The sequence below is a fragment of the Ceratotherium simum genome, chromosome 10, assembly GCF_057802395.1.
Source record: "Ceratotherium simum simum isolate JZ-2026a chromosome 10, ASM5780239v1, whole genome shotgun sequence".
Taxonomy (NCBI): domain Eukaryota; kingdom Metazoa; phylum Chordata; class Mammalia; order Perissodactyla; family Rhinocerotidae; genus Ceratotherium; species Ceratotherium simum.
In genome coordinates this window covers 62902364-62922797 of record NC_141909.1, presented here as the reverse complement: position 1 = coordinate 62922797, position 20434 = coordinate 62902364, and the positions used below count along the sequence as shown (strand labels likewise).

At 39.6% G+C, this 20434-nt stretch overlaps 1 protein-coding gene across 2 annotated transcripts in view; it reads right to left on the bottom strand.

The window, feature by feature from the left end:
* The window catches only part of WDFY2 (WD repeat and FYVE domain containing 2), a 191492-nt gene that overhangs the window by 33554 nt on the left and 137504 nt on the right, over window positions 1–20434 (bottom strand). For both annotated transcript variants that reach the window (XM_087436098.1, XM_004433681.3), the window contains exons 5-6: window positions 15813–15963; window positions 7644–7756 (exon numbers count right to left, since the gene is read on the bottom strand). In XM_087436098.1, coding sequence (XP_087292224.1) covers window positions 7644–7756; window positions 15813–15963 — 264 coding nt within the window. The remainder of the gene's footprint in view (window positions 1–7643; window positions 7757–15812; window positions 15964–20434) is intronic.

Below are 20434 nucleotides of genomic sequence, written 5' to 3'. Positions count from 1 at the left end.
ATCCTCACACTCACGCATTGTGTCAAACTTTGTTGGATTATAAATCTGTCCCCACAGTAGACTTTGGGTTCAGTATCGTTGTATTCAAGCACAGTGAACAGTGCTTGATACATAGTAGGAGCTCAATAAATATTTACTTAACCAGCCTGTTGAACTGGATGGCAAGAGGAACGGGAAGACAATAAACAGTAGGCCGGCTCCGTGGCTTAGCGGTTAAGTGCGCGCGCTCTGATGCTGGCAGCCCGGGTTCGGATCCCGGGCACGCCCCAAGGCACCATTTCTCCGTCCAACCCGAGGCTGAGTCCCACGTACAGCAACTAGAAGGATGTGAACCTATGACATACAACTATCTACTGGGGCTTTGGGGGGAAAAAAATGAATAAACAAAATCTTTAAAAAAAAAAAAAAAAAAGAAGACAATAAACAGCAGCAATAAACCCTGACTCAAGAGGAGAGCCTGGGGTGGTGGGGGCGGCAGGAAGGCAGTGCACTAAGAGACAGGGAAGAGCAGAGAGGTGGAGAGGAGAGCTACTGCCCGCACAGCCTCTTTCTTCTGAGGCGATGCTCCTGCACCTCTCGTCAGACAGCCTCCTGATGAACAGTCCTTTCTACCAGATGCTTTTGGCAGCAGCAGGAGGCATCCACCTTCAGTGAGCCTGCATTTCAGAGCAGTGCAAACACACACCTCACACTCAGTCCACACCCCCATCCTCCTTGCCCTCCATAACTAGGTGGGAAAACAAGAGCCAGGGGCTATAAGGATTGTGGGTTTCCAGAGTTTATGATATTTTAAATGACAAAAATCATTTCTTCCATTTTGTTTTACTTCCCTTCAGCTTACTCCATCTTTCTGGTCCCCTCGATGTTTCACTATATGCTTCCTCCTACCTTTGACCTCCACAATATGACTGACAGAATAATTTTTAACAAATGAATTCATTCTGAAAGGTTTTTATCATTATAGAACTTAACTATACTATTATATACTCTCATAAATGTGATTTTTAATGGCTGCATGATATCACAACTCATGGAGGAACCTTATTTCACTTACTGTTAGATTTTTTTCAACATTATCTATAATAAATTTTGCTAAGATGAACATTTTTAATACATAAAACTTTGTTCACATTTCTGATTATTTAGTTAGAAGAGATTCCCAAACATGGAACCAGATCAAAGAGTATAAACATTTTTAGAAATTTAATGTACATTACCAAAATGCTCAGTGAAATAATTTTTTGGAGACTTTTACAATATTTCCTGCAGAAGTGAAGACTATGTGGAGTGCAGCAAAGTCAGGGTTGGAAACTGCTGGGTCTGTCTTTACCAGCGTGAGTCAGTACCTCACCAAGAGTGTTCCATCACTGGGCCTTGCCCGGTGGAGTAACAGTTAAGTTCACATGCTCTGCTTTGGAAGCCCGGGATTTGCAGGTTCAGATCTCAGGTGCGGACCAATGCACTGCTTCTCAAGCCGTGCTGTGGCGGCGTCCCATATAAAGCAGAGGAAGATGGGCATGGATGTTAGCCCAGGGCCAATCTTCCTCAGCAAAAAAAAAAAAAAAAGAAAAAGAAAAAGAAGAGGATGGGCAATGGATGTCAGTTAGCTTAGGGCTAATCTTCCTCACACACACAATAAAGTGTTCCATCACATGCTGCAGGGTGAAGATGTGTAGGCAAAATGTGGCTAAAGGAGGGCCATCGAACTAAGTCCTCAGACCATGAAGCTTCCTGAATAAAATATTTGACCTTTCGGTTACTGCATTTTGCTCTAGGTTGAAGTGATGAGTGTTTTTGTAAAGCTAAATGTCCTCTACCTCTAGGCTACACCTTCCTCCTGAGATCCACAAATGGACCTCCAGCTGGCTCCTTGCCATCTCCCCAGGGAGGTCTTTTGGTCATGTTCAGTTGAAAGCACTGTGATATTCTCTCCCAAACCTGCTCTACCTGCAACGTTCCTGGTTTCAGTAAACGGCATCCAGACAGAAACCTGGGAGCCTCTCCTACCCCAATGGCCAAGGACTGCTGACTCCTAATCTCCCAAATAGATCTTGAATCCCTCCTCTCTCCATGCCTACTGCTATCTCTTCAGTCCAAACAAGTGTCACCTTTTCTAGGGACTCAGCAGTAGCCTTCCTTCTAAATGGTCTCTTCACCTCCCTTCTTGTCCTAACTCAGTCTACCACCCACTGCTGCCACAGTGATTTGTTAAAATGGAAACCATGTTACTACACTGCTTAAACTTCATCACTGGTTTCCCACTGCCTGAGAGCAATGTCCGAAGTTCTTAACACTGCCTGGAAGGTCAACCTGTATTCCTCACCCCTGGCTCTCCACACAGGCCATTTGACTTCATTCAGTTGCTCACACTTTCCCACTCCAGGCTTCATACCTGCTTCATACATGCAGGGCCTGGAACGTTCTCACCACTTGGGTAACACTTCTTTCTCCTTAGGGTGTCATTTATACATCACTTCCTTGGAAGCCTCTCTCTAACTCTCTGGACAAGAAGAGGCCCTCTTGTTCTTTGCTCCCAATGCAGCCTACGTGTGGCACCGGGGCTTCACAGCACTAGCTACATTCATAATATTTTGATTAATTATCTGCAATAACTGGCTTAATACTTGCATTCCATGACTGGAAGATGAATAGGCCAAGCATTACGCTTGTTTTATTCACCTACGTAAACCAGCACTCATCATATAGAGAGCTAATGACTTGACTGACTCTTGACGAAAATCCACATCTACTGGTTGCGAAAGCCTCCACTGCAAACAAAAATTAAGTTTTCAATTTAATTATTTAAACTTTCATATTGCATTGAACTATGCTTGTCCTTGTTTTAGTTATTTTTGTTATAGTTACACTGTTACTTTTTTTTTTAATGTTAAACAATGTAGGGTGTTTCTTTTTCTTTTTTGTGAGGAAGATTGGCCCTAAGCTAACATCTGTTGCCAATCTTCCTTTTTTTCCTTTTTTTCTCCCCAAAGCTCCAGTAGATAGTTGTATGTCATAGTTGTACATCCTTCTAGTTGCTCTATGTGGGACGCTGCCTCAGCATGGGTTGATGAGAGGTGCGGAGGTCCAGGCCCAGGATTGGAACTGGTGAACCCAGGGTCACCAAAACAGAGAGCACAAACTTAACTGCTATGCCACTGGGCCAGCCCCACACTGTTACTTTCAATAATTCTCCTAACAGCTAATGAACAAGTCTGTATTTTTCATTAAGTAGTAGCAGATTTCTATGCTGTGGCAGATTTACATCCAAGCCTCCCTGTTTCCAATGTGTTCATACTAACCAAAAAAATTCTTAGAAGTAAAACAAACAAAAAAAAGACTTTATTGACACTATGAATTTCCAGTGGTCAAAATCTGATATTTTTCCCCTTTGTTCAAGTCAGTGTATTACTTTTTGGTAGCAACAGATTCTAATTTCTGCAGAAATAGCAAAGAAATAAAACCAGCAGAGGGAGCAGAAGCACATAAAACTAGTTTCCTAAATCCCTATGGATTAGTAAATGTTATGTTTTGACCTCTGGGTGTGACTATTAGGTTGATCCGATCACTAACCCACATTTTTATAACATCTTCTGTACTATAACAGGGAGCGACTGGCGAATGGCTCTGACTTCATACACATACTGAAGACTTGTCTGCTTCCAAGTTTGGATCTGGACTGCTGAGACTCCCAGGGTCACTCTGTAACGGATCTGGATTCATCTTAAGGTCTTTGGGGCAGAGGGGAGTAAGGAGATTAAACTAATGCTTACAAAACCCCCTTCTCCAGCATTGTCTGGCTGAGTCTGGGACACCCCAGGGTCCAAATGGACCTATTGCATAGGAGGAGCTCAACAACATGTTAGAATCCCTGTGTAATCTCTCAGACATCCTCACTCTAGCTTTAAGTCAATGAGCTGTGCTGTAGCCACAACGGCCATGGCAGATACTACTGTCTACGAACAACAAGTTAAATCTCTGATCTGCTACATTTGCCTTCTGTTAGTTAGTGACCTTCCTGGGCCACATTCTGTCTTCCTCAAAGACATTTCATGATAAAATCATGTGAAAATGCTTTAAACTCTTTGAGAAAGATAAGACACAATGCCAAGGCAACATTTTACATTAGAACTAACCTGGAAGACATGAAACCCTCGGGCCACATCTGGCTCACCATACAGCAGTAAGAAGGAGCTACTTACCTCTTTTCTGACCTGGAGACAATAATACAGAACTCAGAGCACTCCTATCAGCCACCACAGGGCAAATGCCTGACTACTAGAGTCAAAAAGTCAAAAGGCTGAAAGCCACCTCTGCCTACACCAAATCGGGAACTATCCAGTCTGTCCCCAGGCCCGTGAGCTCACTGCCTAAATTTTACTTTGGATCCATCCATTCTACACTTTCCCATTATCACTGCCACATTTCGAGGGACAGCTTCCTACTAGCTTTCCAGATACACTCTCTACTCTATTGCCAGAACACTCTCTACTCTATTGCCAGAACAATCTTTTAAAATCCGATCAGGTTAACTTCGTTGCTTAAAACTCCTTAATTAATTGTTTTTCACTGGTGTCAGGATAATGTTCTCAGTGATGAACTAACATGAACTAACTCTTGCCTCCTTTCTAGCTGCCCCCCACCTCATACTCAGTGTTCCAGCCAAGGAGAATTACTAGGAGTTCCCAAGAGAGCCACATGCTTGCAAATCACCATGCCTTGGACTATGCTGGTTTTCTCTGCCTGGATGGCTCTTCTCACTTTGCTTTCACGAACTCAACACTTACTCATCCCCAAAGATCTTAGGTCAAGCCACATCTCCCCCGGGGAAGCCTTCCCTGACTAACTCTCACTCCTGTTCAAGACAGGTGCCCATTCTGTGTTCTTGGAAGTGCTGGGTGCCTGCTCCCCCCGCTGCTTTTGCCACTGTGCACTATAATTACTGTTTAGCTTCTGTCTCTCTCATTGGGCTGTGAGGAATTTGAGGACAATGACCGTGCCTTTTATTTCTGTGACTGGGAGTAGTGGCTGAGATCAACCAGGGAGAGCACAGAGTGTAAAGAGGGTCCAGGACAGAACCCACAAAGAAGGTCCCAAAGGATATGAGAAAGAGCAGTCAGAGACGCAGAAGAAACTGGGAGAGAATGTGTCATAGAAGCCAGAGCGGGGCAGTTACAAGCAGGAAGGAATGGCCACAATGTAAAATGCTGCTGAAAGGTTAAGTAGGGCACGGTTTAAAACATGTCCACCGGATTTAGCAACCAGCAGGCCACTGGCCACCTCGGAGAGAGCAGTTTAAGTGGAGTGACAAGCCAAATCGCAGGTGGTTGGAAAGCAAATGGGAGGTGAAGAATTTGAAGCAGCTGGGAAAATTATATTCTCTTAAGATTTCCTTTATCCTGCTGTTGTTTGCTACAGCACGAAGATTATACTAAGTGAAATAAGCCAGTCACAAAACAACAAATACTATATGATTCCACTCATATGAGGTACCCAGAGCAGTCAAATTCACAGAGACAGAAAGCAGAATGGTGGTTGCCAGGAGCTGGGGAAGGCGGAGTGGGGAGTCAGTGTTAAATGGGGACAGAGCTCCAGTTTTGCAAGATGGAAAATGTTCTGTAGATGGATGGTGGTGACAGCTGCACAACAATGTAAATGTACTTAATGCCACTGAACTGCACACTTCAAAATGATTAAAATGGTAAATTTTAAATTATGTATATTTTACCACAATTTAAAAAAAGAAAAAAAAAGCATTGCCGTTAAGAAAATAAGATGGAAATTGCTACACCAGGACAGGGGTTTGAGAGGGTTTTTGTTTGTTTTTTAACAGAGAGGCAAGAAACTTAAGCATGTCAATAAACTGACAAGAGTGAGTTCGTCAAAAGAGAGACAAAGGGAATAACTTTTGGTGTGGAGACCCTGAGGAGAATTAGCCTGGGACCAGAGGACAGGAGACTCCTACCTAGGCAGGAGGGCAAGTGATGAAGAGGGGTGTAGAGGAAAAGTTTGTTTGTTGGGAAGGGAATATGGGATGGGCAAGAAATAGAAACTTTTAAAAAGCTTCTATCTGATAACTTCTCTTTTTCTTTGAAGGAAGCGGCTGGGGAACGGGAAGGGGAAGAGGGCTGGGGGAGAGTAGTGAAGGTCTGAGAAAGCTGGTGAGGGGAACGGGAGAAGGAGTGTACCGAGGACTTGCAGAGGGATTCTGTGGAGGCAGTGTGAGGCAACTCCGTGAGTCTGGACTGGAATGAATTTGCAATGATAATGATGGTCTAAGGTTCACGGTGTGACTTGTGGCAGATCCAGGAGGCGAGTGCACAAGGAAAGGGTGTGGATAGTAAGTCTGAATCATGGACAAGTGTTACCCAGAGGAAGAACAAGGGAGCCCTGAACTGAGAATGTTGGGCAGCATGTGGCTGAAGTGACACACCAGTGGGAAGGAAGGGAAGATGGGGCGGAGACACCGGGGAATGAGGGATCAAGGACCAGACTCCTCAACAAGGGCAAGAGCAGGTGGAGTTGGAGTAAGGGTATAGGGAAGTGACAGATTAGGAGACTGAAGTCAGCAGTGAAACACAGAAGTTTAAGATTCCTGCTGTGGGGCAGGTTCTGGGTCCCTGCCAGGCCAGGCTTGGCCAGGGTGTAGGTGGCTAAAAAGAGAAATCCAATCAGGAAAGACCTAGGTCCTATCCACAGGGGATGTTTCTATGTGTTCTTCCTCCCAAAGGCATAGATAATTAAAATGATCTTTTATGAATCTTTTTCCCTGGATTCAATTTTCTCTTTACTGCATTCCTTTTTTTCCCTTTAGGAAATCTCTTATGATCTAGGTACTATCCCATATTACATCCTCATTTACCTACTTTTGTTCTTATATGATGTCTAAACTCAATATTAACCTTGTTCTGTACTAAATCATGGGTTGGTAATCTGCAGAAGACACAAAAGCCCATTAAGATCCATGAAAACAGGCAGTGACTCATTTTCCAGGGTCAACATCACATATTAAAAATACTAGTAAAAAATTAGTGCTCATCATCTATTCAAGTCTTTCAAAGGCTAAGTGTGGATATTTATATTATCTTGCTTAAATAACCCCGAGCAGACCAGTAACATAAAGGGGGCCTCGGGTTTAAACTGAAAAGAGGCCAAAAGGAAGGAAAGTTAAAGAGGAACTTCTGCCTTTTCTGTAGCCCAGCTACCCAGGGTGAACACAGTTTTCATTTCATTTGTTTTGGAAGTGGGAGTCTGTCTTGCACACCATCTTCTTGCTCCAAGGATGGCAAGGACAGACTGAGGCAGCTGTCCTTTTGGCCTTCCAGGGTTTGTGCAGTTGCCACATAGTCTCAAACAATGTCTCATTGACGTGTGCCAACACTGGCCTTCTCCAGTGCCACGTGACAAAGAACCAAATCACTGACATTTCGAATAGATTGGTTCCTCTTTTGTTTGGATTGATGTAGAAAATTTTTGACATTATATCTTACTGAACCATTCTGAAATCAGTTAAGCGTAACATGTGCATCTCTGCACGAGCCCAGCCTGTGCTTTGCCACGTTCACAGCATATCATCTGAACATCGGAACATGCAGCAGGTGTTCTCACTGTGGAGCAGCACAGGGAGACTCTGCGTTCAGTCCCACCTGTATGTCCTCTGAATGTTGTGACCAGAGTGCAGTTTTCTTGCTCCAGTTTGAGGATGGTTACTTGGCCTGAGTGGTCACCAATAAACACATGCCGGGTTTCAACATCAAATCTATCATGTAAGCATTAAGGATTGTTTCTCAAAATTCAGCAGAGGGAGTCACAAAAATAAATAAATAAATAAATGTAACAAGAAATGTGCAGATCCCAGATGAGGAAAACTCGGACACAGTGCTGAAAGACACAAAAGTTGACATAACAAAATGAAAGACACACAGTATTACTGGACAGTAAGACTCAACAGGATAAAGATGTCAATTCTCACAACATGAATTTATAAATTTAACATAATCCCTATAAAAATATCAACATATGTTTTTTCCTAGAGCTAGATATGTTAATTCCAAAGATCATATAGAAAAATAAATAAGCAAGAAGAGCCAAGAATACTCGGAAAGTAAGAGTAATATGGTATGTGATGGGGGAGGTTAGTTCTACCAGATAGTAAAACATGTTATAAAGTTGCTTTAATTAAAAGTGTGGTATCGGTGCATAAATAGACAAATGGAACAATGGAACAGGATAGAAGGTCTAGAAATAGACCCAAAAGCATACAGAAATTTAGTTCATGTCTGCTAAAGGTAGCTCTTCAAATGAATATGGAAAAGATGGATTAAAAAAAAAGATGTTGGCACGAACTAGATACTCATTTGGAAAAATAAAATAGAATCTGAAGTTCACATTATATTCCAGGATAAATTCCAAACGAATTAGGGATCTAAATGTAAAAAATGAAAAATATAAGTTCTAGATGGGAAAGTTCCTTTATAACTTGGAGTGGAAAAAGCTATTACTCCAAATCATAAACAACAAATACCATAAGAAAAGCCAAAAGACAAACTGGAAAAAATATATGCAACTTATGTCACAAAAGGCCCAAATCCCTAATATAAAAAGAACAATCAAGAAGAAAAAGACCACAAACCTAACAGAAAAATAGGTAAAATATATGAATGGATAGTTCAAGAAGAAATGAAAATGGTGCTGTGCAAAAAAGAATTAGGCCTGACTGTCGTCCTTTGAAAGGCTGCTTCCAGGCTGGTGTGGCATCTGGGAACTTGGATTTCAGGAGGGTTCCCACCATTAGCAGACAAGAGTGGCTCACTGTGCCTTAACTGTACAAACAATATGGTTTATGGAATTTTGGTACATTCCAGGAAGAGGCTGCCTACGTGACCAGTCTCCAGTAACCCAAGGCCCTGAGTCTCTAGTGAGCTTTCCTGATTGATAATGACCAGGAACCCTACTCCTAGAGATCTATCCCAGAGATACACCAGCAAAACTACAAAATGACACACGCTTGAGGCTATTTACTCTATTATTTTAATAGCTAAAGTTTGAAAACAACCCAAAGTCCATCACAAGGGGACTTACTGAATTACCTATGATACGTCCATGCAACAGAATACTATACAGCTGGGGAAAAAAAAATGAAGATCTCCATACCATAGCAAACTGAATGGAGTAATTTCCAGGATATATTATTAAGTGGGAAAAAAAGCCAAGGTATATAAGAATTTATATGCTATACTATCTTTGTGTAAGGAAGGGAGGGGAATATAAATATAAGTGTGTGTGTGTGTGTGCTTGTATATACAAAGGGAAGCACTGGAAGGACAAATCAAGAGCTAACAAAATGGCTGCCTAGGGAGAAGGGAGAAACCAGCTGAGGGGACAGGGATGGTTGTGAGACTTCTCTCTTGTTATATAGTTTCTATTTTGGAATCTTGTAATTATTTTACATATTAAAAATATTTATAAAATTAAAAGAAAAAATCTCCCAAATTAACAACCAAGTAAAATGAATGAACCTAACTATTACATTGGTGATATAACCACACAGTTAACAGAATTATTTCAAGTGACTTTAAAGCACAGCATTTGGGCCGGCCCTGTGGCTTGGTGGTTAAGTGCGCGCGCTGCAATGCTGGTGGCCCGGGTTCGGATCCCGGGTGCACATCGAGGCACCACTTCTCCGTCCATCCTGAGGCCGAGTCCCACATACAGCAACTAGAAGGATGTGCAGCTATGACATACAACTATCTACTGGGGCTTTGGGGGGAAAAAATAAAATAAATAAAATCTTTAAAAAAATAAATAAATAAAGCACAGCATTTTGGCTGTACATCCTTGGTAGAATATATGAAAGGACAAAGAAAACTATGAAGAAATCTAAAACCTCATTCAGCGGTCTTATTATAATATTGCTATTATTATTTTGAAACCACTTCAATACACCGTAGGCTAAAGCAAATAAGAAATTATGTTAATGTTTTAAGAACCAAGATTTTCAGCCCAAGATAAAAGAAACCAAACACAAAAATGAAGTAAAAACCCTAAAATGTTAAATTTGAATTAGAAATATTATATGAACTGTTGATTTATTTTCTTTTTAAAAATACACATAGCTATGTCTGAATACTATTCCTCATTAAAGAAATGGCTGATTCCAGGTGCAAGATGAGCTTAAGACATGACAAAAAGCAAGGGAGCTCTCAAAGGCTAGTGGGTTGTACCAAAAAGACATAGAAGCCAATAGGATGGGGCTCTTACTGGCCAAAGATGGGACAACATGAGCCTTAAAAAAAAGTGGCAATTTATTGAAATATACTGAATATTTTTTGGGAGAGAATATTTGCAAAACATACATCTGACAAGGGGTTGATCTCCATAATATATAAAGAACTCACACAACTGAACAACAAAAAAAACAAACAACCCGATCAAAAAATGGGCAGAGGAAATGAACGGACACTTCTCCAAAGAAGATATACAGATGGCCAACAGGCACATGAAAAGATGTTCAACATCATTAATCATCAGGGAAATGCAAATCAAAACAACACTAAGATATCACCTCATGCCCCTTAGAATGGCTATAATCACCAAGACAAAAAAACAACAAATGTCGGAGAGGATGTGGAGAAACAGGAACCCTCATACACAGCTGGTGGGAATGCAAACTGGTGCAGCCTCTATGGAAAGCGGTATGGAGATTCCTCAAAGAATTAAAAATAGAGATGCCCTATGATCCAGCCATCCCACTACTGGGAATCTATCCAACAAACCTGAAATCAACAATCCAAAGAGGCTTATGCAGCCCTATGTTCATTGCAGCACTATTCACCATAGCCAAGAAGTGGAAGCAACCTAAGTGTCCCTCGACTGACGACTGGATCAAGAAGATGTGGTATATATATAATGGAATACTATTCAGCCATAAAAAAAAAAAAAAAAGACAAAATCGTCCCATTTGCAACAACATGGATGGGCCTGGAGGGTATTATGTTAAGTGAAGTAAGGCAGAAGGAGAAAGACAAACACTACAATCTCACTCATATGTGGAATATAAGCCAACACATGGACAGAGAAAACTGTATTGTGGTTACCAGGGGCAATGGGGGTGGGGGTGGGCACAAGGGGTGAAGGGAGTCACATATATGGTGATGGACAAACAAAAATGTACAACCCAAAATTTCACAATGTTAAAAACTATTAAAACATGAACAACAAAAAAAACCAAACAAATTCTAAGAGTTTACAATAATGCTCAAAAAAAAAAAAAAAAAAAGATCCCTATTGGAGTTAACCAGGGCACTAAAGCTCTACTCTGAAAATGAGCAATTAAAGAGAAATAATTAAGAATTTATGTTGCTTTTCCAGTACTCACTATATTTCAGGGTAACCAACCAGCCCTACTTAATGACAGAGTTCTACTTTATAGAAGAATTCCAACTAATACATGTGGAAAAAAGGATAGGATAACAAAATCACCATTTTGCAACCCTAATGAAAGAACTGGTTCAGGCGAGGATCAGCAATGGATGAAACCATTAAATGAAAAGCTGATGGGGAAGACTGGACTGCAGGGACCTGGCTGTCACCACCTGAACCACCGATCAACCTCCTCAACCACTAGAAGCGCGACAACGTGACACTACGTGCTTCCTGCCATGAAGCACCACGAACCACACAGCACAACTACCAAGCGTTCTTACCAAAAGTTGAATCTGAACTGAATCAAGATTTTAGAGGCAACTTTCAGTTTACAGAAGAATTCGGGAGAAGGGTAGGTAGACAAACAACTTAAACGACATTATAAGAAAGCAGAGATCACTTTAGAACTGACTCAGTACCTCCAACTAGTCACAGTGGCACAAAAAAAAAAAACAGTGAAGGGGGGTCACTGCTCTAGATTGAGAGATTAAGGAGATATGACAAACATATCCAATGTGTAGAGCTTGTCTGGACCCAGTTTCAAACATATCCACTGCAAAAAGCCATTTTTGACACAATAAGTGAATTTGAAAATGGATCGATTATTCAACAATATCAAAGAGTGACTACACATTTTTAGGAGTAATAATGGCATTGTGATTATTTTAAAAAGGTCCATCATTTTTACAGTTGCACAATGAAATACGTAAAAATGAAATGACATAAAGTCTAAAATTTGCTTTAAAATACTCCAGCAAAAAGAGAGAGAAAGCAAAAAGGGATAGAAGAATCAACAGTGGACCTGAGTAATGAGTATATGAGTGTCCATTTCACTCTTTTCTCCAATTGGTGCCTGTTTTGAAAATTTTTAGAATAAAACATTAAACAAAAACAAGTAAAAGAGAACAAGTCATAACAAATTCTTCCAGTGTCAAGAACAAGGGAGAAAAGTTATACTCTCCTAACAAGTTATCAGATATATGTAAAATGATATTAAGATTTATATGGAATAAGATCACCTTAAATTTATCTTGATAAATTATAAGAACACAGACAAAAAAACAATCTAATACCCAACATTCTTTACAATTGTAGGTAAATAACAGCATTCACTAAAAAATATACAAATGCAACAAAGGCTATTTAGAAGAGGGCTGAGATAAAATTACAGTACAACCTCAAAGACAGAGTGATTGGCATTAAGTATGATATAAGGAAATATGAAAGCCAAGATAATCTTAATAGCTTTTCAGTACTCTTTCCCTGAATAGGAATAGATCTAAGAAACCACTTGATGGAAAGACATTCCACTGTATAGTGTGACACCTTGGCAATATCTCCAACATGAATAAAATCTTAAAATGAAGAGTACCTGAATTATTTAGTGAAAGCATGAAAAATGTGATCAAAACATGGTCAAATGACAAGACTGAAAGGTGAGCCTAGATAAAGTATTCACAAACTTAAAGACTGGCAAGTGAAGTGGGGAAGGAAAACAGTTCTATTTCCTAACATCAACCTGCCATGGGACCTTTGGGAAATACCTCCATTCTGCTGTATCTAGTGGTGCAGAAGACTAGCTGAAAGATTATAACACCCAAGTTCTAATCCTGGTTCTGCCAGTCACAGGCCCAGGTAGGTTAAGGCCCTTAACCTGTCTGAGCCTCTCTGAACCTTGGTTTCCACACTGTGAAAATTGAGAATTACGTCTTTTTGTTTTTACTTCACATTATTGTTTTGATACTGAACAAAGTAACATTACGTAGAAGCACCATGTAAACTCTCAGGGATTGCAAATGTAAGAAAATCTTTTTCCTCTCCTTTTCTCTCTCCTCTCTTCCTTATTATTATTGTTGTTGTTAGTATTATAGTTCACTTAACATTTGAAGCTTCAGATCTTTAGTGAAAGCAATCAAAGACTCAGGTTATTCAGAAGTTGATAATTCAATTTGTGAACTGGTCACAGTCCCTTTGTCTTCCTTTATTTCTCTACTTGAATTTTGGTTATTTTCATTGCATATTTACTTCTTCACTAAGAGGCCTGAAAGAAGAGAAAAAAGGCTGAATTCAATCTGACTTATTCCATCATTTGAAGGCTTGGAAGAATGACTGCTTGAGGTGGAGATGGGAGAGAATTAGTTCATCTGTAGAAGTCTCCTATCTACATACGTCACCAGTGTCCACTATGAAGAGAAATAGGGGTAATGCCATTATTCTGAACATTTTATGTTGTTTCAACAGATCTTCTTCTTCCTTCCCTTATCCCTAAAAAAAACTCCTGTAAGTATGGAAGGTGGCAGAAAGAAAAGCAGGAGAGAAGTGGGGGTGGAGGGTTCCTATGAAAATATGTTTTTAAAAACTAGATTTTAATGTGAACCCCCACGCTGTATGGGTTGCCTGTTAACATTCTGTGCACCAGGCAGCTCCCAGAAAAAACCCTCCAGCCTTGGGAAAGTCACACGGTTCTTGCTGAAACCCTCTGGCAAAAGCAGCACTGTTACGCCATCAGTGTGCAACACTGGAAAAACGCCAGGGATCTATATGCTTCCTGGAGCAAGGGCTGGCACCGTGGCTCCAAAATTGGAGCTAGAGAGGCAGAGCTGATGGAAATGAAGGAATCTTCTAGAAGAGCCTGTCTGTCTGTAGTATTGCAGATCCCCTCCACCTTAATAGCAAAGTTGGACTGGGTGGTCATTTACACTGGGAAACCACATGGTATGGCCAAAGGAAACAGTTGAAAAATGAAGATGACTTCTGGAGATGCCTGAAGAGAGGAGTCAAAAACTACCACATTCAAGACAAGTTTAATTCTGTGTACTTCTGTTTTGTTTTTCATTTTCAGATAGTTTAAAAAGTAAACTTCTTAAGGGCAAGACCTATATTTTTTCTATACTCCTTGGCTTGGTTAAGTGATAGAGAAGGCAGCATATTTTGAACAAACTGTATGGGTGCCATTAGTTCTGTTCTCAAAGCGGTAATGTAGTATAATGGGAAAAAACAGCAGCCCAAGGCAGAAGACCTGGGTTCTGGTGGTGATTTTCCTATATACCAGATGGGTGGCAGCAGATAAGGCCCATGACCCTTTCTGGGTTTCAGCTGGCTCATCTGTAAAATGAGGAGTTGGACTAGATGATCCCTAAGGACCCTTCCAATCCTAACACTATAAGAAATCATTAATCTATTGGCAAGAGAGTTCATGTATTTCAATTCAAGCATCATGCTCATCTGAAGTGGCTTTTAGTAAACGTTGGAGTTTCTCTTCTTCACAGGTGGTACCACCCTCTCAAAGATAAGTTGATCCTGCTTTCCATTCCTTATGGCCCTTGCTTCTGGTCTTCTTGGTAACTTGCCACTTTCAGAACCTTCCACGATGGATATTCTTAGTTTCTTCATCTTGCCCTTCCAGTGAGGAAAATAAAAGTGGAAAATAAGAGCGACATTAGCCTATACACACACAAAAATATAGCTCCTGCCACACGTCTGCAAGGAAAGAGCAAAGCACTTTGTCAGATTGTTGAGAATCACTGAATAGGCATTTTATAAATATGAGATGAAAATCTGAAAGCAAGTCTTACTATTTCTTCCTGCTTTTGCTGACAAGTGATCTGTTTCCACCTATTTCCTCATGTGTCAAAAGGTGGAGAGTCAGTCTATGATTTTTAAACTGAAAGCCCAGGGCCTTTATTCCTTAAGATCATCTACACAGGCTTCACACTCGTCAAGCCTGTGCTCGCTGAAGCCCAGTGGGCCAGATGTGAGGATTACCCAGCATCACTGGGTTTTCACACTGAGCACACGGGCCCTGGAGACTTGAGAGATAAGAATTAATATCATTCTACATATCTTAGAAAAGTCTTATAGTTGGAACAAAGTCTATAGCATTACCATGTAGACATCACCTAACCTACTCTGGTTCTGGCATGGGAGCCTCTCAATGAATGTTTTTAAAATGAATAGGAATCCTGTGGTTCTTCTGCCAGGCACCAATGGGAGTGTTCACAATCTTAATATCTATGTGTAAATTACTTCTATACAAAAATAAAAGATTGTATTTTGGTGGTGGTTTTATCTTCATGTTCCATAATTCCTTCTGACAGCGGAGGCTCACAAATCTGGGCTGTGTCTTGTCTAGATGTCAGACCTGTGCCACAGTAGACCCATAACCTGCTCGGCATGGTCTGTTATGTTAGGTGAAATTACCTCACTTTACTCCACCTACATGAGTACGCTTGATGATTTGAAGGTTAAGAAAGTCTATGAGCATCTTAATCAGTAGGGCAATTCAGCAAATAAAACAAAAAATTTTCAAGTTGCACATACCCAAAATTTTCATGAAAGAAAGAAGTCAACAGCTAAGTTCCCACCAAGGGATTTTGTCCAGCAAAGGATACTGCAGGCCTGAGGCCACAGCACTGGTGCGATAACCTCCGAGGCGATGCCCACTCTCGGAGCAGTGCCAGGCAAACTGCTTGTCCTGTCCCGTGCTCAGCACCCACTCCAGTTCCAGGACAAACAGGATCATCGTCACTCTGCTCTGATGCGCTAAAAACCAAGAGACAAGAAAACAACCCATAAAGCATCCTAAAGGAGGTTGGTAAAGCATGATCCACAGAGATGCATCATTCTCTTCTCCCCACCCCAGAATAAGCTGAATAGTATGACAACCACTACAAACACAGGCTAGCACAGTGGTTCTCATCAGGGGTAGAGGTATGCCACTGTGGGACGGCATGTCTAAGTTTCTATATGATTTTTTTAAAAACTATCCATTTCCTCCCACTGCTCTCTTTCTTTCCCGCCAGCACCAATTCAAAGATTACTACCACAGAGAGCTCCCATTACCAAAGGGCCTGCCTCTCTCAGACATGTTAGAGCTGCTAGACTACAGAATGCAAGATTCAGTGTGACCACAAAACACATTAGGAATGATGTTCTTATAATAAAGTCACTGGGGTCAGTTTCTGTAAGCTTAAAAAAAAAGTAAACAGGGGGCTGGCCCAGTGGCCTATGGGTTAAGTTTGGCACACTCCACTTCAGTGGCCTGAGTTCAGTTCCTGGGCATGGACCTACACCACTCGTCAGTGGCCATGCTTTTGCAGCGGCCTATATACAAAAGAGAAGCAGACTGGCCACAGATGGTAGCTCAGGGCAAATCTTCCTCAAGCAAAAAGAGGAAGATTGGTGACAGATGTTAGCTCAGGGTGAAGCTTCCTCAGCCAAAAAAAAAAAAAAGAAAAGTAAACAGCATTCCTGTTCTCTTTTTGATGAAATCTGACTTATAAACCCACAACAAAGTTCTAGATGAACTTTCTATAAGAAATTGAATGCTTGGAAAGGAGGGCAGAATTATCTCCAAGTGCCATATAAAAGAGAATGAAATATCCCTTATGTCAAAGTATACATGTATGTGATAATGAGAGCAAATTTCCCAGGGTTGCTTATATAATTATAGAATTATTGAATCACACGATTTCAGAGTTAGAAGAAATAATTCATGTCATCTATCACATCTCCCTGTTTTACATATAGGCAAGCTGAGGCACAATGAAGTTGAGTAGTTTGGCTAAGTCTCATGGTTTCTCAATTACCAAATAAAATCAATAAAATAATTTGCTTTCTTCTTATTATGCAATTCTAGGGGGTGAGGTAGAGGAGATCTGTGGCCACTAAACAGAGCTGACTGGAATAAACAAAGACTGATATCTTGGAACCTGGACATCACTGGGCCCTGTGCCCAGGAGCTGGCAATCTGGTGGGCGAGAATAGACTTATCACGAATGTGATGAGGTGATAGAGAAGACATCAGTTCCCCATCTTGATCATGAAAACAGAGTTAGACAGTACGGATGGATCAATGCAGCTCTACTGGCAATAACAATATCACCTGCCAATTTTTGAATTTCTAACAAGTGCCAGGTACTTAAATACAATCTCTTACTTAGTCATTGCAATGACCCTGCAAAGTTGGGTGGTTTCCTCATTTTATAGACACAACCTGGCCTTGGCAAGACAGCCCTTTTAGATTGGCTACCAAACAATACAGTCAGAACCATAGTGAGTACCCACAGGACAGTCATTTGACCAATGCCTGATGTTTTAAAATCTGATATTTGAAGCATGGAGAATCTAAAGGGATATAGAAGGGGTATAGAAGCAATAATACTATGACTTCTCTACAGTAAATACCTGCCTTTCAGAGTTATCAGCCACTATTAAAGATCAAAACGTTGTCTTTACAAGGCCAGCATTACCCTGACACCAAAACCAGACAAAGATAGCACAAAAAAAGAAAACTACCAGCCAATATCCCTGATGAACAAAGATGCAAAAATCCTCAAGAAAATATTGGCAAACTGACTTCAACAATACATTAAAAAGATCATACACCATGATCAAGTGGGATTTATTCCAGGGATGCAAAGATGGTTCAATATCCACAAATCACTGTGATACACCACATTAACAAAATGAAGGATAATAATCATATGATCATCTACATAGATGCAGAAAAAGCATTTGACAAAATTTAACATCCATTTATGATAAAAACTCTCAATAAATTGGGTATAGAGGGAATGTACCTCAATATAATAAAGGCCATATATGACAAACCCACAGCTAATATTATATGTTTAATGACACAGACATAACAAGATCTTTAGGAGTTTCTTCAAGAAGTCACATCTTTTAGTTTGTTTTTTTATTGAGGTAAAATTGGTATTTAACATTGTATAAGTTTCAGGTGTACAACATTATAATTTGATATTTGTACACAATACAAAGTGATCATCACCATAAGTGTACTTACCATCCATCACCATACAGCTGATTTCGCCCATGTTGCCCACCCCGCAACCCTTTCCCCTCTAGTAACCATCAATCTGTTCTCTGTATTTATGAATTTGTTTTTGTTTTGTTTTGTTCGTTTGTTTTGTTTTTTAGATTACACGTCTAAGTGATATCACATGGTATCTGTCTTTCTCTATCTGACTTATTTCACTTAGCATGATGTACTCAAGGTCTATCCATGTTGTTGCAAAAGGCAAGATTGCCTTTTTTATGGCAGAGTAGTATTCCATTGTGTGTGTGTGCTCAATGATGAAAACCCAGATTTTTGTGTCATTCTCTATTTTTTCTTTTCTATTTCATGAACTTCTGTTATGATCTCTCTTCTGCTTAGCTTAGGTTTCATTTGTTCTTCTCTTTTTGGTTTCTTGACATAGAAGTCAGGTCACTGATTTGAGACCTTTCTTCTCTTCTAACATAGGTGTTTAGTGCTATAAATTTCCCCTGAAGTACTGCTTTAGCAGTATTCCATAAATTCTGATATGTTGTGTCTTCATTTTCATTCAGTTTAAAATATTTTCTAATTTTTCTTTTGCTTTCTTCTTTGACCCATGGATTATTTAGATGTAGGTTATTTAGCTTCCTAATATTTGGGGATTTTCCAGAGATCTTTCTGTTATTGACTGTAATACCTTGCATGACTTGAATTCTCCCAAATTTACTGAGACTTGTTTTATGGCCCAGAATATGGTCTACCTTGATAAATGTTATGGGTGCATTTGAAAAGAATGTATATTCTGCTTTAGTTGAAAGGAATGTTACACAGACATCAGTTAGAGAAAACTGGCTGTGTACTGTTCAAGTCTTTTATACCTTATCGATTTTCTGTATACTTATTCTATCAATTATTGATGGTTTGATCAATTATTAGAGAGGAAGATTAAAATTTCTGACTATAATTGTGGATGTGTCTATTTTTCCTCCTAAAGTTTCATCAGGTTTTACCTCATGTATTTCAAACTATGTTATTAAGTGCATAAACATTTAGGATTGCTATGCCCTCCTGAAGGATTGACCCCTTTATCATTATGAAATGATTTTCTTTATTCCTGGTAATATTCTTTGCTCTGAAATCTACTTTGACTAATATTAACACAGCCACTCCAACTTTCTCTTGACTAGTATTTGCATGGTATATCTTCTTCTATCCTTTTACTTTTAACCTACTTATGTCTTCATATTTAAAGAGTACTTCTTATGGGTAGTTTATATTTGGGTCTCCCTTTTCACTCAATCTGATGGTCCCTGCCTTTTAACTGACTTTAGACCATATATATTTAATGTAATTATTGATAACTTGTTAGGTTTAAATCTCTCATCTTGCTATTTGTTTTCTATTTTCCCAGGTGTCTTTTTTCCCTTTCCCTCTTACTTTTTTTTTTGGGGGGGGGGGGTTAATTGAGAACAATTTTATGATTCCATTATATCTCCTTAGTTGGCTTATTAGTTGTAACTTTTTGATTTGTTATTTTAATGGTTGCTTTAGGGCTAGTAGCATACATCTTTAACTTACAGTCTTCCTTCAAGTAATATTATACCACTTATGCACAGCATGAGAATCTTACAATAGTATACTTCCATTTCTCCCCACCTCCTGGCCTTTGTGCTAATGTTGTCATAAATTTTAATTTTAAATATGTTATGAACATCAAGCTACTTTGTTATTAATTTTAGTTAAACAGCCAATTATTTTTTAAAGAGATTTAAATAATAAAAAAAATCTTATAGTAATCATGTCTGGTGTTCTTCATTCTTTTGTGTCGATCCCTACTTTCCTTTGCCATCATTTTCCTCCTTCCTGAAAGACTTTCTTTAACATTTCTTTTAGCGCAGGTCTGTGGGTGATAAGTTATTTCAGTTTTCATATATCTGAAAATATTTTTATTTCATCTCCATTTTTGAAATATATTTTCCCTGGGTGTAGAATTCTATGTTGGCAGTTTTTTTCTTTCAGTACTTTAAAGATGTTCCACTGATATCAAATCCATCTACCATTTCACTAATTTATTCTGTGTCTAACAATCTACCTACTGATTTTTTTATTTCAATGACTGTTTTTCATATCTAAAAGTTCTGTTTGATTCTTTTAAAAAATCTGGTTCTTTTTTTATATGCTTTTTATTTCCCCTGGTTTCTACACCTCCTTTGATTTCTTTAATGACTTAAA